This window comes from Magallana gigas, chromosome 6 (assembly GCF_963853765.1).
Source record: "Magallana gigas chromosome 6, xbMagGiga1.1, whole genome shotgun sequence".
Taxonomy (NCBI): domain Eukaryota; kingdom Metazoa; phylum Mollusca; class Bivalvia; order Ostreida; family Ostreidae; genus Magallana; species Magallana gigas.
Genome location: NC_088858.1, coordinates 52,258,388 through 52,277,470, shown reverse-complemented (window position 1 = coordinate 52,277,470; position 19,083 = coordinate 52,258,388). Strand labels below are relative to the sequence as shown.

General features: G+C 32.0%; 1 protein-coding gene across 1 annotated transcript; it reads left to right on the top strand.

The window, feature by feature from the left end:
* The first annotated feature begins 155 nt into the window (after positions 1-155).
* LOC105333515 (uncharacterized) lies at positions 156-18,999 on the top strand. Its single transcript, XM_034468939.2, has 18 exons — positions 156-700; positions 787-866; positions 950-993; positions 1,082-1,349; positions 1,604-1,698; positions 2,576-2,656; positions 3,934-4,059; positions 9,156-9,266; positions 12,992-13,066; positions 13,170-13,297; positions 13,401-13,487; positions 13,580-13,669; positions 15,288-15,398; positions 15,478-15,742; positions 15,834-15,977; positions 16,103-16,188; positions 16,281-16,351; positions 17,559-18,999. Exons 1-18 carry the CDS (start codon positions 320-322, stop codon positions 17,644-17,646), a joined length of 2,331 nt encoding a protein of 776 aa, XP_034324830.2. The 5' UTR covers positions 156-319; the 3' UTR covers positions 17,647-18,999.
* Positions 19,000-19,083: the final 84 nt, after the last annotated feature.

The following is a 19,083-nucleotide window of genomic DNA, read 5'->3' as shown; positions in this document are numbered from 1 at the left end:
GTGTGAAGTATATTCAAGTTACAATGTGCCTGCTTATAGTTAGTTAATTCCACATAAGCTCTAATGTGGACGTGACCGTCCGGTTAACCGTAGAGTTCACTCAGCATCCCAGGCACGTTGAAGAAAAAACAATTCCTTTTTTTTAATTTTATTCAACCAGTTTCCCTTCGTTGCAGATCAAAATATCTATGTTGGTTCCTCAGTTGATCCCCCGACTTCCCAGAACTTAGTCATTAGTCATGAATTGAGAAGTGCTATCAAGAATTCCTCTATAGTATCATTAGAAGAAGGATCAGTGTCAAAAGAGAAGACCATTGAAATGAGCAAATCATTTGATACCTCTCTTAACTCTCATGAAAAGAATGAGATTTATTTGGATACCATGCTGCAAAGAAACACGGAAAAGAGGACGACCATGTCGCCTTATAAAGATGGCTCTCAAAATAGGGAAAGCTTGAGAAAGAAAGAGGATTCATTGTCTGTTCACACTGTCTGCAAAGAGAGTCACACTGATTGTGTATCAATTGCTTTTACAAGTAATGATTCATTGTTTTGTGCTTCCGTCGAATCAACTTTACAAAAAGGCGAACATGATGTTGAAAATCACCTCGAATGTTCTTGCTGTAAAGCTAAAAGTACAAGTTGCATTGAAGAAAATATACCAATCAACAAACAAACTAAAATTGCCATATTACAAATGGTAATATCCTATTTTATCAATTTTAAGTCATTATAAAACCTCTATTTCAAAAGTGAGTCTTGTGTAAAGAATACTTTACTTTGTAGGTCCAACGGTGTAATGAATCGTTAGAAAGTCTGGAAAAAGACCACAAAGTATTATTTAATGTTATGAACTCTCGTTCAATGTGAGTAATATTGAAAACATCATCAAAATTAATATTTTATTTTTAAAAACTTTACTTCTACAGTTATATTATTTAATTTAAAGCTCTCAAAGTGAGTTAAAAGAAAGAGGACTCAAAATAATGACAGGTAAATTTATAATGCAAATTTTTATTTTTATTTAAAATTTGGATTGCTGAATAAACCTTGAGTAATCGGTAATAATATTTAATTTAAGAGCTAGAAAACATTCTAAAAAATCGCATGGCAAAGATGAAGGAAAATGATGACGTAATCCCAAAACTTCAAACCATTTTAAGAAACCTCAATGAAAAAGTCGAACTGTTGGAAAAGAAAATTCAGGTTTTAGAATTTGAAAAAGCAAAAACACAGAAAACTGCCATGCAAGAATCAAATCTATTGGTTCATCAAAATGAAGAAGCTCCAACCACCCTCAACCTTATTCCTTTAAAGCCTATTTTGAAACCAGCCACTGAAGAGAAAAGGTATAATGGTAATATTAAATAAAACATCGAGTTGCAGCATTTTCATTTTTTAATTTTTTTAAATGACCTGGAGAGTATAGTTCAGCTTGTATATAAGTAAAAGCGTTGCTAATGTAATCTCTGTTCCTTATAGACGCAATTAGACATCAAATAAAAGAGTTCCTCATTGATAATGGATCAACATGAAAATTTCATAAGTCATTTATATAAAAATTCCAGATGTTGTACAATATATTTTTATAATTTTATTATAGCTTTTCATTGCAAAACATTGAGGTCGATCTAGCATCAAAAACAATAGAGCAGGGAAACGAGGACATGGCTCTTTGTGATTCTGAAAGGGCTCCAGGTAAGCCAGTTTCATCATTCTTTACCATGATATAGTTCTTTATCCCGGATGATTACAAATGTTTTGACTTTAGATGAATTGTTCATCTTTAAAATCAGTGTATACTACTACAAAATTTAAAAAACCTTTTTGGCTCATTTGGTGAAAATAAAACTAGAATAGCATGGCCACGAATTTGGTCAAATTCTGTTTTTCATGTTAACAATACTTCAATAATGTATTTCAGATATTGAAATGAAATTTGAGAGTCAGTCGTAAAATTAAAAGCGATGGACAGGGCTCACATTCTTTGTAATGTAAAGAAGGCTCGTGCTCTGTTTTTGTATAAATCTTTTTCAAGCTGACTTGTGTATTTTCCTATTCATTTTAAGCATAAATAAACAGTTCTAACATTTACCACATTCATTTAAGATGTATAACTGGAATTTTTACTTCGACTTTCAAAATGTCAACAAACGCTTTGTTTACAGAGCAAAGAGTTGTAAGCTCTCTAACTTGCTTATAACCCGAATGACACTACAATTTTTGGTTGCCTATTAAACAGGCCTTACGGAAGCATTGTAAACCTTAAAATTTGACCAAAATCGTGACAATGCCCCTTTAAGAAAGACAACGTAAAAACTTTATCTTTACTTGGCAGTGGTTTGCATCAAAAATATCAATAACATTTGATCAAAACATAAAAGAACAAGACAGAGAGTGGCAAGTGAAAAAAAACATGCCCAAAAGAAATCGATTTTTTAAATGTTCGGGGAAAAAGTACCAGACTGCAATTTGATGCATCAAACACGCTTGACACAAATGTTATCATTCTAAATGCTCTTATGAAGCGTGTTTTAACGCTACCAATTTGCTTTATCGTTTCATTATTGATAAGACAATTGCGAGAATTTGACGCAAATGGAGATATTACCTGTTGGATACTGGGTTGGTAAAGCCAATGAAATTTTAGCAACGAGTAAGTTACCTTCCTTTATATCAGTTATATCCTTGCATCTGTTTATATCTTTGGTTATCTTATTATATTTCAAAAGATGATCATTTGATTCAAGGCCATTCCTGTTTCCTCAATCGTGTTTATCTGATTTAAACAAATCACGTATGCTGCATCTTTTAAAAAAATGTTCATATTTCTCTATTTAACTCTGCTTTTAGCTTACCTGAGCTGAAAGCTCAAGCGAGCTTTTTTGATCACTTTTTGTCTGTGGCCTGTTTGTCTGTCCGTTTGTATGTATGTCAGCCTGTCTGTAAACCTTTCACATTTTCAACATTTTCTCCAGAACCACTGTGCTAAACCAAACTTGGAACAAAGCATCATTGGACAAAGGGGATTCAAAGTTATGAAAGTGAAAGACGATGCCCGTTTTCAAGGGGAAATAATTGGGAATTACTGAAAACTTTTGAGAACTTTCAAAAATCTTCTTCTCATAAACTAATCAGTCAGGAAAGATGACACTTGTGTGTAAATTTAAAAGTTGTAAAAATCATGATCCCCGGGAGTAGAGTGAGGCCACAAGAGGGTTCGAACTTTGTCATTGTTATATATAAAATAAATCTCAAGAAATCTTCTCAGAAACCAATTGGCCAGAAAAGCTGAAACTTGTGTGGGAGTATCCTCAAGTAGGATAGATTCAAGTTTGTTCATTCCATAGCCCCCGGAGTAAGGACGGGGTGACAAAGGGGGTGGGCAAAAAATAGGAATATATAGAGATAGGGAAAAAATCTTTTATAATCTTTTCTAAATAATCTTTTGCCTAGAAAAGCTGTAACTTAAGTGAAAGCATCCTCTTATAATGTAAATTTAAATGTGTTCAACTTCTTGAGAAGTAGGGTGGCGCCACATGGTGGATCCAATTTTACAAAGGAAAACATTTAGATTATTTCAATATATAAACATTAGTCTTGTTAGGATCCTTTTGAGTTCTACAATACTCAACATGTGATATGTAAAACCATCCTGTTAGAAAAGGGACTAATTATACTAAACATTAAAATATCCGGGGTGACAAAATGGATATTTATTTATACAAGATCTATATGTATTATACTAAATTGTCCAGTCACGTTATGTGATTTGACTGTGTGTAAAACTATATAAAATTACATTACGATACTTTATTTACACTCGTTTAACAAGAAGTAGTAGATAATAAATATAAATTGTATTGAAACATTATGTAACTGATTTAAGTGTTTGTGAATCTATATGAAATTATGATTATACATTTTTCACAGTTGCCTTAGAAGGACCTGTAGATAATGTTTGTGGTCAATGCAATGTTCTCTGTCTGGATACATCAGACAGTATGGCAGGGGAAGCATTCCAGACGATGATTAATCTATCTCTTAGATTTTTATCAGGTCTGTTCTCTTTTGTTATGGATATGATTTCTCTAGTGCTTATTACTTAAAAGGACCTGGACACGATTTCAGATTAAAATTACTATATTTGATTTCTATGTTTAAGATAGTTTACTTTTGTATCTTGAATGATTCACTAAAATTTGAATGTTAGAAGTCAGGTTACAAACGAGATACAGACGAAAGAAGTCGTTGTTAAGAAAACAAAGCTTGAGTCATATATTTGTTTACAAATACTGTAAAGTAAAGAAATTATCATTTCTTGATCAAAATAACTTGTGGAAACAAGATCGACTGATTCTATGGGTTCATAAATGATTTCATAACAACAAACAGCAACATTAGATTGAAACTTATACCAATACAACAAATATGTAAACATTAACAGGACTCGAGCTTTGTTTACAAAACAAAGAAGTCTAAACTCTGTAACCTGCTAGTAATGACAAAATGAAATCAACACACCGTGAACCATCTCAAAAATTCATAAAACGAAATACAAATTCTAAGCAGAGTAACAAGGACCTCCAAATACATAGAGGTTGGATCAGGTGCCTAAGAGGAGTGCGCATCCTCTGCTGACTGGTCACACCCACCGTGTGAGCTTTGTCGTAATCGGGAAAAAATCAGAAAAGTCCGTGGACAATGAGGTGCTTACTTTGGTCTAACAATTAGTTTGAAAAACGTCAGTCAGCATGCGACCCAGTGGTAGATTGTATTTGCTGACAAGTTCGTTGTATCGACCATAGAACTTACAAAAAGATGACTTCAAGCGAGACTGTTGATAATCCTGTTTTATCAACTTGTTTGTCAGCTTGCTTCGCCTTATAAACTGTTCATACGAAGATTATGCCCTTGCGTATCGAATCAACTGAGAGACAAAAACACCATATGCAGGTGATGAGTGTATATTGCTACATAAGTAAGAAAAGTTGACTATAGAAACTTTGAGGTCATCGCGTTTATCATAAAGTTTTGTTGTTGGGTTACCATCAATGTCCAACTCCAGTAAAATATCCAAATATGAAACAGATGACGCAGGCTCTGTGGTATCTTTTATTTTAAGTTCACTGGGATATATCGAGTCTACGTAAGTATGGAAATAACAATTGTTAATTGATAATACGTTGTCGATATACCTGAATGTTAAGTTGAAAGCCACAGCGAGTGATTTATTTTTACACGTACAAGTTTTTGATTAAAGTCTGCTTCATAAGAATAGAAAAATAGATATGCTAACAATGGGGCACAATTGGTACCCTTGGTAATTAAAAACTACATAGATGTTGTCTATCAGAAACTTAAGCATCTTTTTAATGTCAACTTTAGAGTACTTGTGTATGCAATCAGAATGGTTTTTAACAAAATAATATTTTAGATTTCCAATGACAAGGTATGCTTTTTACGACTTCTATTTTTATTGAAGAAACAACTGTTGATGATATTAAAAAGCCTAGATTTCAATTTACCATGGGGAATGGTTGTATAAAACGTTGAAAAATCGTACGTTTTGATGCTATTGATTTTGGTAAGATTTTGTGACCATTTTCTAATAATTCTGTAGAATTTTTTAATATCCACATCTGAACCACACCACTTCTGGAGTATATTGTTGTGCAGTACTCATGAAGTTTCTCTTTCACTACTGTAAGAATTTTTTTTTTCAGAAATAGCTTGTAATAGCTTGTCTCTTAAAGAGAAAGAACATAATGTAGGTCTAAATATTGTGCATATAACTCTTTACAAATGTACCTGTATACTACTTGAAAAAGGAAGTTAGTGAGAATAAGATGAAAGAAAAGTGTTTGTGTGCGAGGTGTGGGGGGGGGGGGGGGGTAGTACATTGTATAACCTATTGAATCTGATAAATATAGCTAGTATATCATAATAATAAGTCACATATTTGTTGCCAGTGCCTTTCAAAATCTGAGAATCTATGGTAGTACATTGTATAACCTATTGAATCTGATAAATATAGCTAGTATATCATAATAATAAGTCACATATTTTTTGCCAGTGCCTTTCAAACTCTGAGAATCTACAATTTTTAAGCGAAATATATTTCTCCAGGGATATTCTGTTTTTCATTATATTTTCGAGTGCACCAAAATTCAGCTTTGGAACTTCTTTATATCTACTTACAAATATGTATTGTTTTATTATTAGAATTAAAAGAGTATATACTTTATACAAATTTCTCTCTTTATATTTTCCAAATAAAATTGAGTTTTTGTCAAATGTTACTTGCATTTCCAATTTCCTTAACAACCACTCCTCACATAGTTCCCAAAGTTCTTTTACACAATAGCAATCTACAAATAAGTGTTCAATAGTCTCATTAACTCTTTTACAAAAGGAGCAGACTGGGGATTCTTTAACCTTAATCTTGTGAAGATAATCATTTGTTGGTATTATTCTGTGTAGAATTTGAAATTGTAGCCATTGTAGTTTTGACTCTTTAGTAATTTTAAACGGAAGTTCAAATATTTTGTTCCAGTCTTTGTTGTTAAAAATAAAGCCCCTTTCTAGCCATTTATTTACAGATGTAATTGGATCTCTTTTCTCCTTAGTGAGTTTGTTATACATGTCTTTGCAACCTTTTTGATTGGTGAAGAAGATATTTATGTGACTGGGTATACTTGGGCCAGACTTGTATTTGATTTCCTTGATAGTATCTTTATCTAATCTTTCAAATCTTGCTCTCTTTAGGCTTGCATATTCAATAAAATTTGTTTTAATATTTTGGTTTTCTATTGTTTCTAGACTAAGAAAAACACCCTCATTATCAACAAGATCTTGTATATGTATAAAACCAGCATTAAAATAGTGTTTTAGGAGAAAAGGAACGGTTATTAACTTTTATTTTTGGGTTGAGCTAGATGTTTTCAAATGGAACATTCATAACTTCTTGTCTAGTTGCATTTATGATTAAAATCCAGCTGTTAAAAACTTCTTTCCAAAAATTATTTGTTGTATTTTTACATAAATTAGATGTAAAGTCCATACCTTTAACCCATAGGTTTTTAATTTTGTTTGTAATTCTGCCTCTAAGAGATTTATCCATTTTGTGTCTGAGAAAATCATTCTTCTTATCCAACTAGACTTTAGAGCAGAGCTAAAATCTGTAAAATCTATCGTTTTTAAACCACCATATCCATATTCCTGTATAATAGTGTTTCTTTTTACTTTGTGAATATTGCTTCCCTATAAAAATTGGTAAATTTCCTTATTTAAAATGTTTGTAAAATCAGAGTCTGGGTCAGGTAAAGAGAGCACCAGATGATTTAATTTGGGCAGAATCAATGTTTTTATTACTGAGATTTTACCAATTGGGGTTAGTTTTCTTAATTTCCATTGGTTTAAAATCCTTTTAATATCTGACAGTTTAGGCTCATAATTAAGGCTAGACATCTCATCTAGAGTTACAGAAAATTTTATTCCTAATAAATCAAAGGTTGAGTTATTCCAATTTAGTTTCCATCTTGTATGGTGAAATACATCTCTTGAAAATTTCTTACTCCCGATCCAAACCATTTTAGTTTTTGTGTAATTAATTTTTAGTCCTGAAAGATCTGCTAAAGAATCTAAAACTCTTAAAATACCATCCATAGACTGAGGCGAACCATCAAATTTAAGAGAGGTGTCATCAGCATATTGAGAAAGCTTATATTCTATTCCATCTATAACAATTCCTCTAATATCCCTATCATTTTTAATTAAAATCCCTAAGATCTCCGCGCATTTTAAAAAAAGATATGGAGAAATGGGGTCACCTTCTCTACAGCCCCTTTGAAGATAAATATAGTCAGAAGTGAATGTTTTTGCAAAACACATGATTTGGTGCCATTGTAAAAGGTCTTTATCCATTTTTTTTATAGATGGTCCAAATTTAAAAAAATCCAGTGTTTCAAAAATGAATTTCCAAGATATAGTATCAAATGCTTTTTCGAAGTCAATAAGCATTAATAAACCTGGTATTCTATGTTGTTCAGTATAATTCATTAAATCATATACGAGTCATATATTTTCTCCAATAAACCTTCCTTTGATAAAACCAGTTTGGTATTTATTTATTAATTTGTCTAATAGTGACTTAATCCTATTAGCAATGCATCCTGATGCTATTTTATAAACAACATTTAGAAGACTTGTTGGGCGCCAATTTTTTAGGAACTGTTTTTGTTTTCCAGCTTTCAGCAAGCAAGTTATGATTCCTAACTTATTTGGTTCTGTAAAATGCAGTAATTCGTTTGAGTTATTAATTGCTCTCGTAATAAAAGATCCAATATTATACCAAAAAAAAATGAAAAATACTGTAAGACTTTTAGTAAGGAGTAAAGAGGGAGGTTTGGTAGAACATTTACCGGAACCTGCTAATGCTTGAAATTGATGCGGTTTAACCCCTAAAACGTATCAAATTATATTCTGCGTTTTCAATTTCTGCGGTTACATAAGACCGCAAAAAAATACATATGTTTACCAGATTTGCCTAAGGGAACGTAAACTAGATAACTAAACTTACATATCTTAAAATCGACATTCTTACCGTGTTCACGGTGAATGAGAACTAACTCTCAAATGTTTTACAAGTCTACTAAATACTGCTTGTGAACTTTTCTCAGATCATTTTTATTTCATACTCTACTAAACACACAGGACTTATATCTGTTCAGCTATAATTGATATCGCACAGGTAACATGAGATAATAAGGTGTGAAATACGACGCAGAGCCCCCTAATAAAGGACTGATCACGTTTGAAAATTATAGCTTGTATTTTAAATAATGTCAAAATTAGTGATTTTTTTAAAAGAATATTTTGCGTTTTGAATTTTTGCGGATTTTACTTATCCGCAAAATACCGCAGAAAATAAACAACCGCAGAAAATTCATGAGCACGTTAGAGGATTATCTTTCTGATGCTCGATTGTAACTCAATATTTGACAAATTTTATCAAAGCATTGAAAGTATCTATATTAACAATTCTAAAATTGAAAAAATACATTTTGAGCTCAAATCGTGTCCAAGTCTATTTAACTGGTCTGTTAATGGCATAAGATGATACCGAGTATCTTACTTGTATTTACCTTTGCAAGTTTTAGAATATTCGACGTCAAGCCAGAAGGTTGGACTGGTTTGTTTCGGAGGGAACACCGTAGTTATAAGTCGCTGTTGTATGAATTACACAAAACTGAAAGAAGAAATAAGTGAGTACCACTTACAATTTCCATTATATATATATATATATATATATATATATATATATATATATATATATATATATATATATATATATATATATATATATATATGGGTATAGTCCACTAATGCATTTTCCATAGGCGGTAATGTTAACGTTATGGTTCATAGCTCCGGTCCTAATTTTCGAGGAACCTCTTGAATGAAAGCTCATCAAATTGTCTCTTTCCTGTTAAAATTTCGTGGTTTGAAGTCAGATTCGTTTTCCGGCAAAATGCGTCTGTATTGAAAAACTCTGAAAATGAAAGTAAAAGTAGGGAATTGCTCAGTTTTGGAAAGGGTGTACATCAAACAATTTCAATTCTTTTCTTCAAATGATAATTCAATTTTGACATTTGTTTTTAAAATTGCAAATCCTCTTTTCTGACATGTGTCAAGCATTCTGATTTTAAATGTCCCAATAAATGTATATACACTCTGCAAGTATAGGGACTATTTTGCTTAAAGGCACTACTTTGTTGTCCTACCGATTCTAAAAACAGTTAGAGGGATATACCCATATATATATATACAAGAAAAACCTCAGTGGTCGGTGAAATATACCCGGTATATAAAACTGAAATAAATGAAAACACAAAGATCGAGTAAAACATAAGCGCTTTCATTTTCTTCAGATGTTTTACAATACTAACATGGTAACGTTTATTATGACGTCATAATAGTTTAACGGCGTCTTCAAGTCTCTGAATGACGTCATATTTTCCCGTATTTTTAGATATCACAATACTAATAATAATATACATATATTACATGGCTTCGAGGGCGACATACCAGAATATTTGACCCGAGGTGACAGGAAAGCCCTGGAGTGTTATGTCGCCCGATGCCGAAGGCAGAGGGCGACATAACACTCCAGGGCTTTCCTGTCATCGAGGGACAAATATTCTGGTATTGTCGCCCGAGAAGACATGTAATATATGTTATATAAAATTTTTAAACAAATCAAACTCGGGTTGTCAATATATTTATTTAATTCACAAGGCAGAGGCAAATGTTTTTAAAACACTCACGCTTGAGTTATCACTTTTGTCGTTTGAATTTTTTTTTCATCAATAAAACTATCGAGATCATCTGAATTAAGATTAACAAACCGCAGATGTTTGCCTGACATGTTTAAAATTCGCGGATCTGTTTACGTTTGCTTAGCAACTGGCTCGTTAAATTTCGAACCCGACGTAATTAATATGCAGAATTCTTGCACGCGATGGTGATATTACAATTTTGGGAGGGCAATATAACTATTTCCTGTGAAATATAACTGTTTCCAGGAGGGCAATATAACTGTGTCCGGTGTGATTCAGCAATTTTCAGGGCATAGTAATAAAATTATCTCATTTGTGACATAACGAGAAAACTTATTCAAAAATGTTATATCAGATTATATAACACGGTTAAAACATGAATAAAACATTTAGAATACTCAGAGGTTACATTAAGCTATTCAATTTAGGTTTAAAAGTTCATGAGAATTGTACATCTTATAGAACGGAAAAACAGTAAATGATTTTTTTTCCGCACAGGTCAAGGTGTTCACTAACTTTTAGTTTGCGGTATTCCGGTTGGTTGTTGTGCTGTTTGTGAATTCGGATTCTTTCCCGTAAGGTACTTCCCGTTTCTCTAATATATAGTTCCCCGCAACCTGAGCACGTGATAACATATAATAGATTTCTGGTTTCACACGACATGTTGTTGTTAACGATAAACTGTTTCCCACCAAAATTGAAATGATGTCCTTGTCTAATATAGGGACAAGTGCCACATCGCGAATCCTGGCATTTAGTGACTTCAAACTCCGATTTTTCTTTGAAATTGGATTTAGTAAGGATGCGTCGTAGATTCTTCGGCCGTCTTTTGCTGTTTATAAATTTTTGTTTTTCAAATATCTTAGCCATTATTTCATCAGTCTTAAGACTTCGTTTAGATGGTGAACAATCGGGGCGATGTTAGTGTTTCTGGGATTATTGGTGAAAACCAGTGGTAATATCTTCGATTTTTTATTGTTGATTTGAACGGGATTGAGGAGCTTCTTTCTGTCTAATTTCATGGTTTTTTCAATAGCATCGTCAATAATTTTATCCGGATAACTTTGTTTCTTTAGATACTTTTTTAATTCCTGTAATCTCTGTATTTTGACAGACTCGTCGTTAACGATTGTGCATATTCGTCTAGACAGGTTATACGGTAATGCTCTTTTCGTATGTCGTGGATGACATGAGTTGAAGTGTAAATACTGATGAGTATCCGTAGGTTTGTAGTATACATCCGTCATAATGACTTCGTCTTGTTTGGTCAACAAAATATCTAATAATGAAATTCTATTCAGGCTTTCGTCTGCTGTAAATTTGATATCTGGATTAAGTTCATTCAATATATTTTTAAAAACTGTGAGGAATTCCAAAGAATAAAACAGTCGTCCAGGTACCTTTTCCAGTGCTTTGTTATATACATTTCCGTCTCTTTGTTAAATAATCTATTTATTTCCTTATACATTTTTTCTTCCAGGTATCCGAATGTAGGGTAGCATATGTTGGAGCCATTTTAGTGCCCATGGCGGTTCCTTTAATTTGTTTAAAATGTTTTCCGTTGAATGTAAATGTATTATTACTCAATACAATTTCTGCAGCTTCTAAAATGAATTCTTTTAAAACCGTTTGTTGATTTTTTCAGGTATTCTATTGTAACGTTTCCATGTTAGTATTGTAAAACATCTGAAGAAAATGAAAGCGCTTATGTTTAACTCGATATTTGTGTTTTCATTTATTTAAGTTATATATATATATATATATTATTACTTATTAGGTTAGTTACTGACTCACTACGGAAATATATTGGGTTGATCAATCTCATAGATGGCGAGGCGAAGCCGAGCCTTCTATGAGATTGATCAACCCAATATATTTCCGTAGTGAGTCAGTAACTAACCTAATAAGTGTTTTGTTTTCTCGAGGACTATCAAGCGACATATTTATTCACAAATAGCGATGATCTACGCAAAGCCATGTACAAGATGCCTTACATCTCTTCCAATCTCTTCAAAATTTTCATCTCACCTTTCAAATACTCTTTCAAAATCTTTGCTTTACCCATGTTTACTTACAATGTTTTGTTGCTATTCAATTTCAAATGTTTTCTCCCTTTCCTCTGCAGAGATTTGAGCAAATTTCGACGCTGCCATTTTGTTCTGCTCCAGACAAAACAATGTGACGTCAATATTCTAAGGGCAACTACTCTAATTTTAAAGAATTTCAAAGGGCAACAACTCCAAATACTTTAAGAACTTACAGCATGCAGTTTATGTATAAAATACTATGAAATGTCGAAATGAGTAAGCGAAGCGTCGACCAATGACGGCCATATTGCCCAATATTATTTCTCACAGAACAAATATAGAGATATATGAGGCAATCACGTGCTATGTTTAAACCAATGAAAATGTGACATTTCAGTCCAAGGGAAAACAAATATATATATATATATATATATATATATATATATATATATATATATATATATATATATATATATATATATATATATATATATATATATATATATATATATATATATATATATATATATATATGCATGCTTATTTAACATTTAAAATGAGTGCTATTAAAACATTTAAACATCAATAATTTAATCTCCAGTGAAAATTTTGAATACTTTTTAGAAACTTTAAGACCAGGGGGCCCAAGCCCTTTGACAGCTGGGATTCTGCTATCACATAGTGTTGCATCTAGTGGAGGTAATAACTGAACTAATACCAGCTATGTTGTAAAAAAAAATAACATTGAATACAGTTATTTCTGTTTTGAATGTTTAATGATTTCTTTAAACTGTTTTTGAAGTGACGATCCCAACACTCCAGGGAGTCAGCTTTTTCCCTCGCATAATTGTCCTAACAGACGGAGTAGCTACTCTAGATAGAGTAACCGGATGTGCAGATTTTACTCCAGATAGAAAGGAGCGTTTAATGGTAAGCATACCTATTTTCGATCGAGTCAGTGTATTTAAATGTGTTTTTAATGCTAATTCATACCAGATATACATTTATGAAAGTATTATTATTTTTCTAATAGATTTGTTCAGATATGAATGGGCTAGCTGAAATGATAAGACAGTCATCTCATAGAATTTATTGTGTTCCACTTGGGAAGGCGGATGAGGTAAAACATAAAATGAAGCACCATCAGTTGTATTTAATCAAATATTTAGTCAGTGTCTTATATTTTTATTAATTTTATAATTTTTTCTCCAGTCCATCATAGAGCCATTAGTAAGAAGGACACATGGAAAAATTGTTAGACCGGCAAACTTTGACAAACTTATTTACCAATTTGAGGGAGAGGTAAATTTTCATTAATAAATTAAATAACCAGCCAGACTTGAAAACCAAATTTCATATATTTCCTTTTGATGTAGGTATAAGTCATGTTCTGGAATAAACTGTAAATTCCTTATTTTATGCGAGTATTTAATACTGCCGATTGCGATTCAACTGTTTTGCATCAAATCGAGAGATTACAAACTTGCGAATGGCGAATTTTTGTTATAGTTTTATTTTGTTTACATCTGTCAAAAATTAGAAGAGAGATTTTAAAATTTGTGAGATTTGCTTCTTGCAATTATACGCAGATATTAATACCTTGCGTTTAATTATGAATATACAGTAAAAAGTCTCAGTGAATATTTACATACATGATAATTATCTTTTTTTCAACTTTGCGTTCAGCAAGAAACAAACAAACGTTAAGTCTTGATAGCAATATATTGTTGGCAAAAACTAAATAACAATTTCTTTGTAAATGAAAACACATTTCGTTCTATAATCTGTCCTACGTTTTTGCTTCCATCACATTTTGATGATTTTTAATTCCAACATATCTGTTTAAAAAAATACCTGGCAATTAAGTACAATTCAATTTGATAAAAGGTTAAATTCCAGAATTTCTCCATCGATAACTCCTAAAATATATAAGGAACGAAAACAAACATCGTACGCAGTTTCAAATTGGTAAATGTTTACATCTCTTCTATATTCGGAGGTACTCGGGATACCTCTCGCAATTTTTTAACATATTCATCCAGGGTACTTCATGCACTTAGCAATTTAAAATCCGCGTAGATCTTTTTTGATTGTGTATGATTGTGAAGCCTAAAGTGGTAAAGGTGGCGTCTTTAACATAGATAATCGGACTTTTTCATTTTTCATTCTAGTGAATGTATGTAGGTTGGACGCAAATATATTTATGATTATCAAGAAATTACGCAAAAGTGGTAGTGGCGGAAACATGGGACAGAATATGATTATAAATGAATGAACATATTTAAGTGTAAGTAATGATACAGTTAAAATCTCTCACGCAGAGCTGAAATAAAAATAATTAAGCATTGAATCATTATTTTTTTAAACATGTAGTCTCATAACTACAACGGTGAGTGCATACAAATTGAATAACGCTCGCTAGCTCGTTATAGAAATTTGTTTGCACACACCGTTGCATTCGTGAGACCAAATCTTTCAAAATATAATGATTCAGTGCTTTCATTTACGTTTTTTACCTTTATTTTCTTTCCCCAAATATGACATTATTTTTCAAAACCTCCGCCTTATTCTACAAGTAATGAACAATTAACGTAAGATCCACTGGAACAGCCGAGTTATGCTGACAAAGATAGTGCACAACGCTATAAATTCTAATTATATAATTTTATTTTTCATTTTGTTATTCGATAAATATGATCTCCGATTGAACAAAGATTCAAGGGGACAAAAGTTCCATTTACATGATACACAGTTTTGACTGAAAAACATTTAGAACAGTTTCATGCTGATTGATACCAAATAATTGTCAACTTTTAAAAAAGTTAATTAAATATGAACTTGGCAGGGTCACATTTTCAGAAAATGTTTAGAAAACAATGTATATCATAGTTTGTGGCAAAATAATTATTTTTAAATTTAGCTTTTAGCCACGAAACTTCGACCATACTTTTCTAACTTCCGGCACGTGGAGCCTGACATGGTGATGGCGGCAGTACAATCATTTGACTTATCATTGAGAGGAGTAGACTTGGTAAGATTATATGTGGGGGTTTTTTTGCAACTTAATTTGTTTTAAACTTTCCCCAAACTTTCCTTTTTCATATGTAAAGGAGGACCTTGTCGAGTATATACATAACCCCCCTCCCCAAAAGGAAGATGACAGTGATGACGAAGATGTTTGGGAAGATGTAAGTGATGACGAAGATGTTCGGGAAGATGACAGTGATGACGAAGATGACAACGATGACTACTTAGAGACTGACATCAATATGCCGCCTATAGGCACCAGAGTTAGGAGAGGTCCAGACTGGCAATCAAACTTTGATGAACAAGATTCTCGTGGTCCAGGGACAGTTGTTAGTCATGATCGTAGAGGTAAGTGTATTTGATAACATCCGGCCCCTCATTCAAGGGCTTTTATCATCAATTGTCTCAACAATACGTGTTAAAACGTTGTTAATTGCAGGTTTTATATCCATAATCTGGGACAATGGTCATCAATGTCAGTATCCTTATGGAATCCAGGGTCGATTTGCAGTAATTGTTGTTGACGAACCCAGAATTCTTCAGCGTGATCAATTGATCGAGGTCGGATGTCTCGTTAAAAGAGGTACAAAGGTTTATAAATTTCAAAGCACTGGACAATATGTTGATACCCGTTAAAATGGCAAAACTAAAAATGAGAGTTTCTCACTGTTGGTGGTTGCTTGTTGATCTGAATTTTATTCTATTAAGGTAATAATTGGAGAGATAATGACAATGATGGTGGTCCAGAAAACATTGGAGTCGTGTTTAGAGTGCACTCGGATGCAACAGTTAGTGTATGTATCGCATTATTCTCCCTGGATGTGCTTTTGTTCATGAAAACATGATGATAAATTACTTAATGTAGTATGGTATTCTTTAATTGTAGGTACGGTGGCCGACTGGACAACGAAGGAGATACAAATATGGAAAACAGGGATACTTTGAAGTAGAACTTTGGTAATTCTTCATTTAAGTCACTTGCATGACCTGTTGCAATTTGTGTGCATTGTCCGGCGTTCGTCTTTCTTTTAAATTTTAATATTTTAAAGTTCTTAAAAATCGCAAGGCCAAATGTTATGATTGTTGAATTAGGGCATGTTTAGGATGAAAGTAATATAAATTGTTAACGAAAAACTTTCCCAATCCCGTGGCCACATGGCGGTGGCCAAAGATGCTTTAAAAATGATTATTAAAATCTTATCCTCTACTCCCACACATATGTTATAAATCTCCATGAAGTCCTCTTTTACATTTTTATGGTCCATTTGTCAGAGGCGGGACCCATATTGCCATCCATCGCGATATACTCAAAGGTATTAAACCTCAGAAAATCTACACAACTTTCACAGTAGTGGAAGATAAACTATATGCAGAAAAATGATGTCTATGAAGCCTTTTACCTAAATTTTGACAGTCATAACCCCTTGGTCAGAGGTTCAGACCATTTTGAAAGGTCAATATGATCACATTGCGAACATGTTTACAACTTTACAATCAATATTTTTACTGTTCTTTCCCAATCATGTCCGAAAAATTAAATGCATTGTTGTTATGTCCAAGAAGCCTTCTTTTTAAACTGTGAAATCTTAGTTCGAGGTGAAACCTCAGTTTGACTCCAATTCATTTAAAGAATGGTTATCGTTATTTATAATGACATATTTGCACGTATCTCTCGTTTAAGCACACAATAATTTCTATTGCTACTAAATTAAAATTCTCTTAAAATTTAGCTTGATTTTGGTAAGGATTAAAGTTTCATACCTTTTCATTTTTACATTCCCCTTATATACATATCATTTGATAGGAATATCAGGAATCTGACAGTCTGACAATTATGTGCTGATTATGCTATAACTTATTAAGATTTTTGTACAATATCGTTTATATTGAAACAATTTTAAAATTAACGTCTAAATATTTGATACCATCGATTATTAATGAAACTCTAAGCTAGTAAAAGAATATTTTTTAAAAATGTTGCTCTAAAGTTAAAATATGCATGTTCTATCACTCTGCTTGTTATATTGTATGGAGATATTTTCTAGTGAATAAGACTTCTTTTTAGATAATTCCTACCTTTAAAAAAGACAAAATTACGTGATCCCACTTTTTGTTTTTATAACACATTTACAAATACAAATTTACAAATACATATCTTATTTAGTGATCCTTTGGACGAAAATGTACAATTAAGGATCTTAAGCGGTAACACAGGACGGGTGCATACTCGAGGAAACCAAACACCATCGTGAATCATCTTTAATTAAGTGGTGCTGACAGTAAACAAACTTCATGACTGAATCAGGGTTTAATCACAAGGGATTTGTTCTACTTTTTCATGGAAAAATCCAAGTATTGTTTAAAAATTTGCAGTTGCATTGACGCTGACCTAAGAAGTTTTATATATGAAATGTTCTATCAATCAATTTTGATATTTTTGTTCAAAATACTTTTGCAGATTATAGAAGATATTGTTTATACATGTTTAAGAATGATTTAGTTCTTCACATTTCAATTCATGTTTCATAAACTAATTCTATTTACAAAAATCAGTGTTAAGTTGAATTTTCAATTTTGAAGTTACCATATTTTTGTTTTGAAATTAAAAAACAATTGTTTGATATTACTTTATAATATAATTTTAGTGAATAACTAGTGTTATTAGTACTTTGAAAATGAAATATTGATAGTGTTGTCCTTCTTTTAAAAACGAATTACAATCGGTTCATTTGCCAGTCAAAGTGCATTGAATAAACTACATACACGTCGAATTGTTTATATATTGTCAAACTTTCTTACCGAGGAAGGGTCTAAATATTTCTACCCTACATATTTTGATCAAATTTTTTGTATCTAGTTTTACTTCTATATTTATAATTATTTTAGGATAAAAATTTTACCACCCTGATTTCCTTGAGGATTGTCTCAAAAGTTGATATTTTCTACTATAAGAACCTTTGAAAATTTGTTGAAAATTAGCTAAATGTTCCATTTTCCCAATATTTTCTGTGCTAGAATTTCTTTTTCTTTCAAATATATGACAATAATTGTAAAAAGTCACTTTTGCTTAAATGCTTAAATTTTAAAAAGTGTTTACCACGTGGTTTTGTACAGGGTTTATTCAAAAAAAAAAATTCCCATCATTTAGCGAATTGCGGTATATATTGACCTATGTAAAACTAATTTCTAACTAAATATTATTTTTAATGCTCATATGTTTGTGTTGATGCCCTGTCAATAAATTATTATTCAAAAAAGGCATTTCCGCCTCGAATGAATGAGCAAGTCGCCACACTCTTTTCTTTTTGATTATACATAGTTTATAACTCTGAGAATGATGATGCGTTACCGTCATTTTGCCATTTAAACCCTAGCAAGATCATAAAGTCTTAATTTCTCAACTTATAAACATTAAATATAATGTTAATTTTGTAAAAAAAAAAAAAAAAAAAAAAAAAAGATACTTAAGGAAGTTATATAACTTTGCACCTACGGCTGCAAAAAAAAACGATGCGTAAAAGCATGGCACTCGATCTGTACTCGGCCTCGTTTATTAATAAAATTTAAGATTTCAATTACAACATGAAAGAAAACATAACGAGTTTTGGCTTTAAACAACGCGGAACATAGATAACATTATAAAACTGTTAATAATACTAAATAAAAATGTATAGAACGAACCGTAAATG

Excerpts from the sequence above, each read along its gene's own strand:
- LOC105333515 (XM_034468939.2), top strand. The coding sequence starts at position 320 with ATGAGCAAATCATTTGATACCTCTCTTAACTCTCATGAAAAGAATGAG. Across the intron at positions 13,298-13,400 it reads ATAGAAAGGAGCGTTTAATG|ATTTGTTCAGATATGAATGG; the intron begins GTAAGCATACCT and ends TTTTTCTAATAG. Across the intron at positions 15,399-15,477 it reads CATTGAGAGGAGTAGACTTG|GAGGACCTTGTCGAGTATAT; the intron begins GTAAGATTATAT and ends TCATATGTAAAG.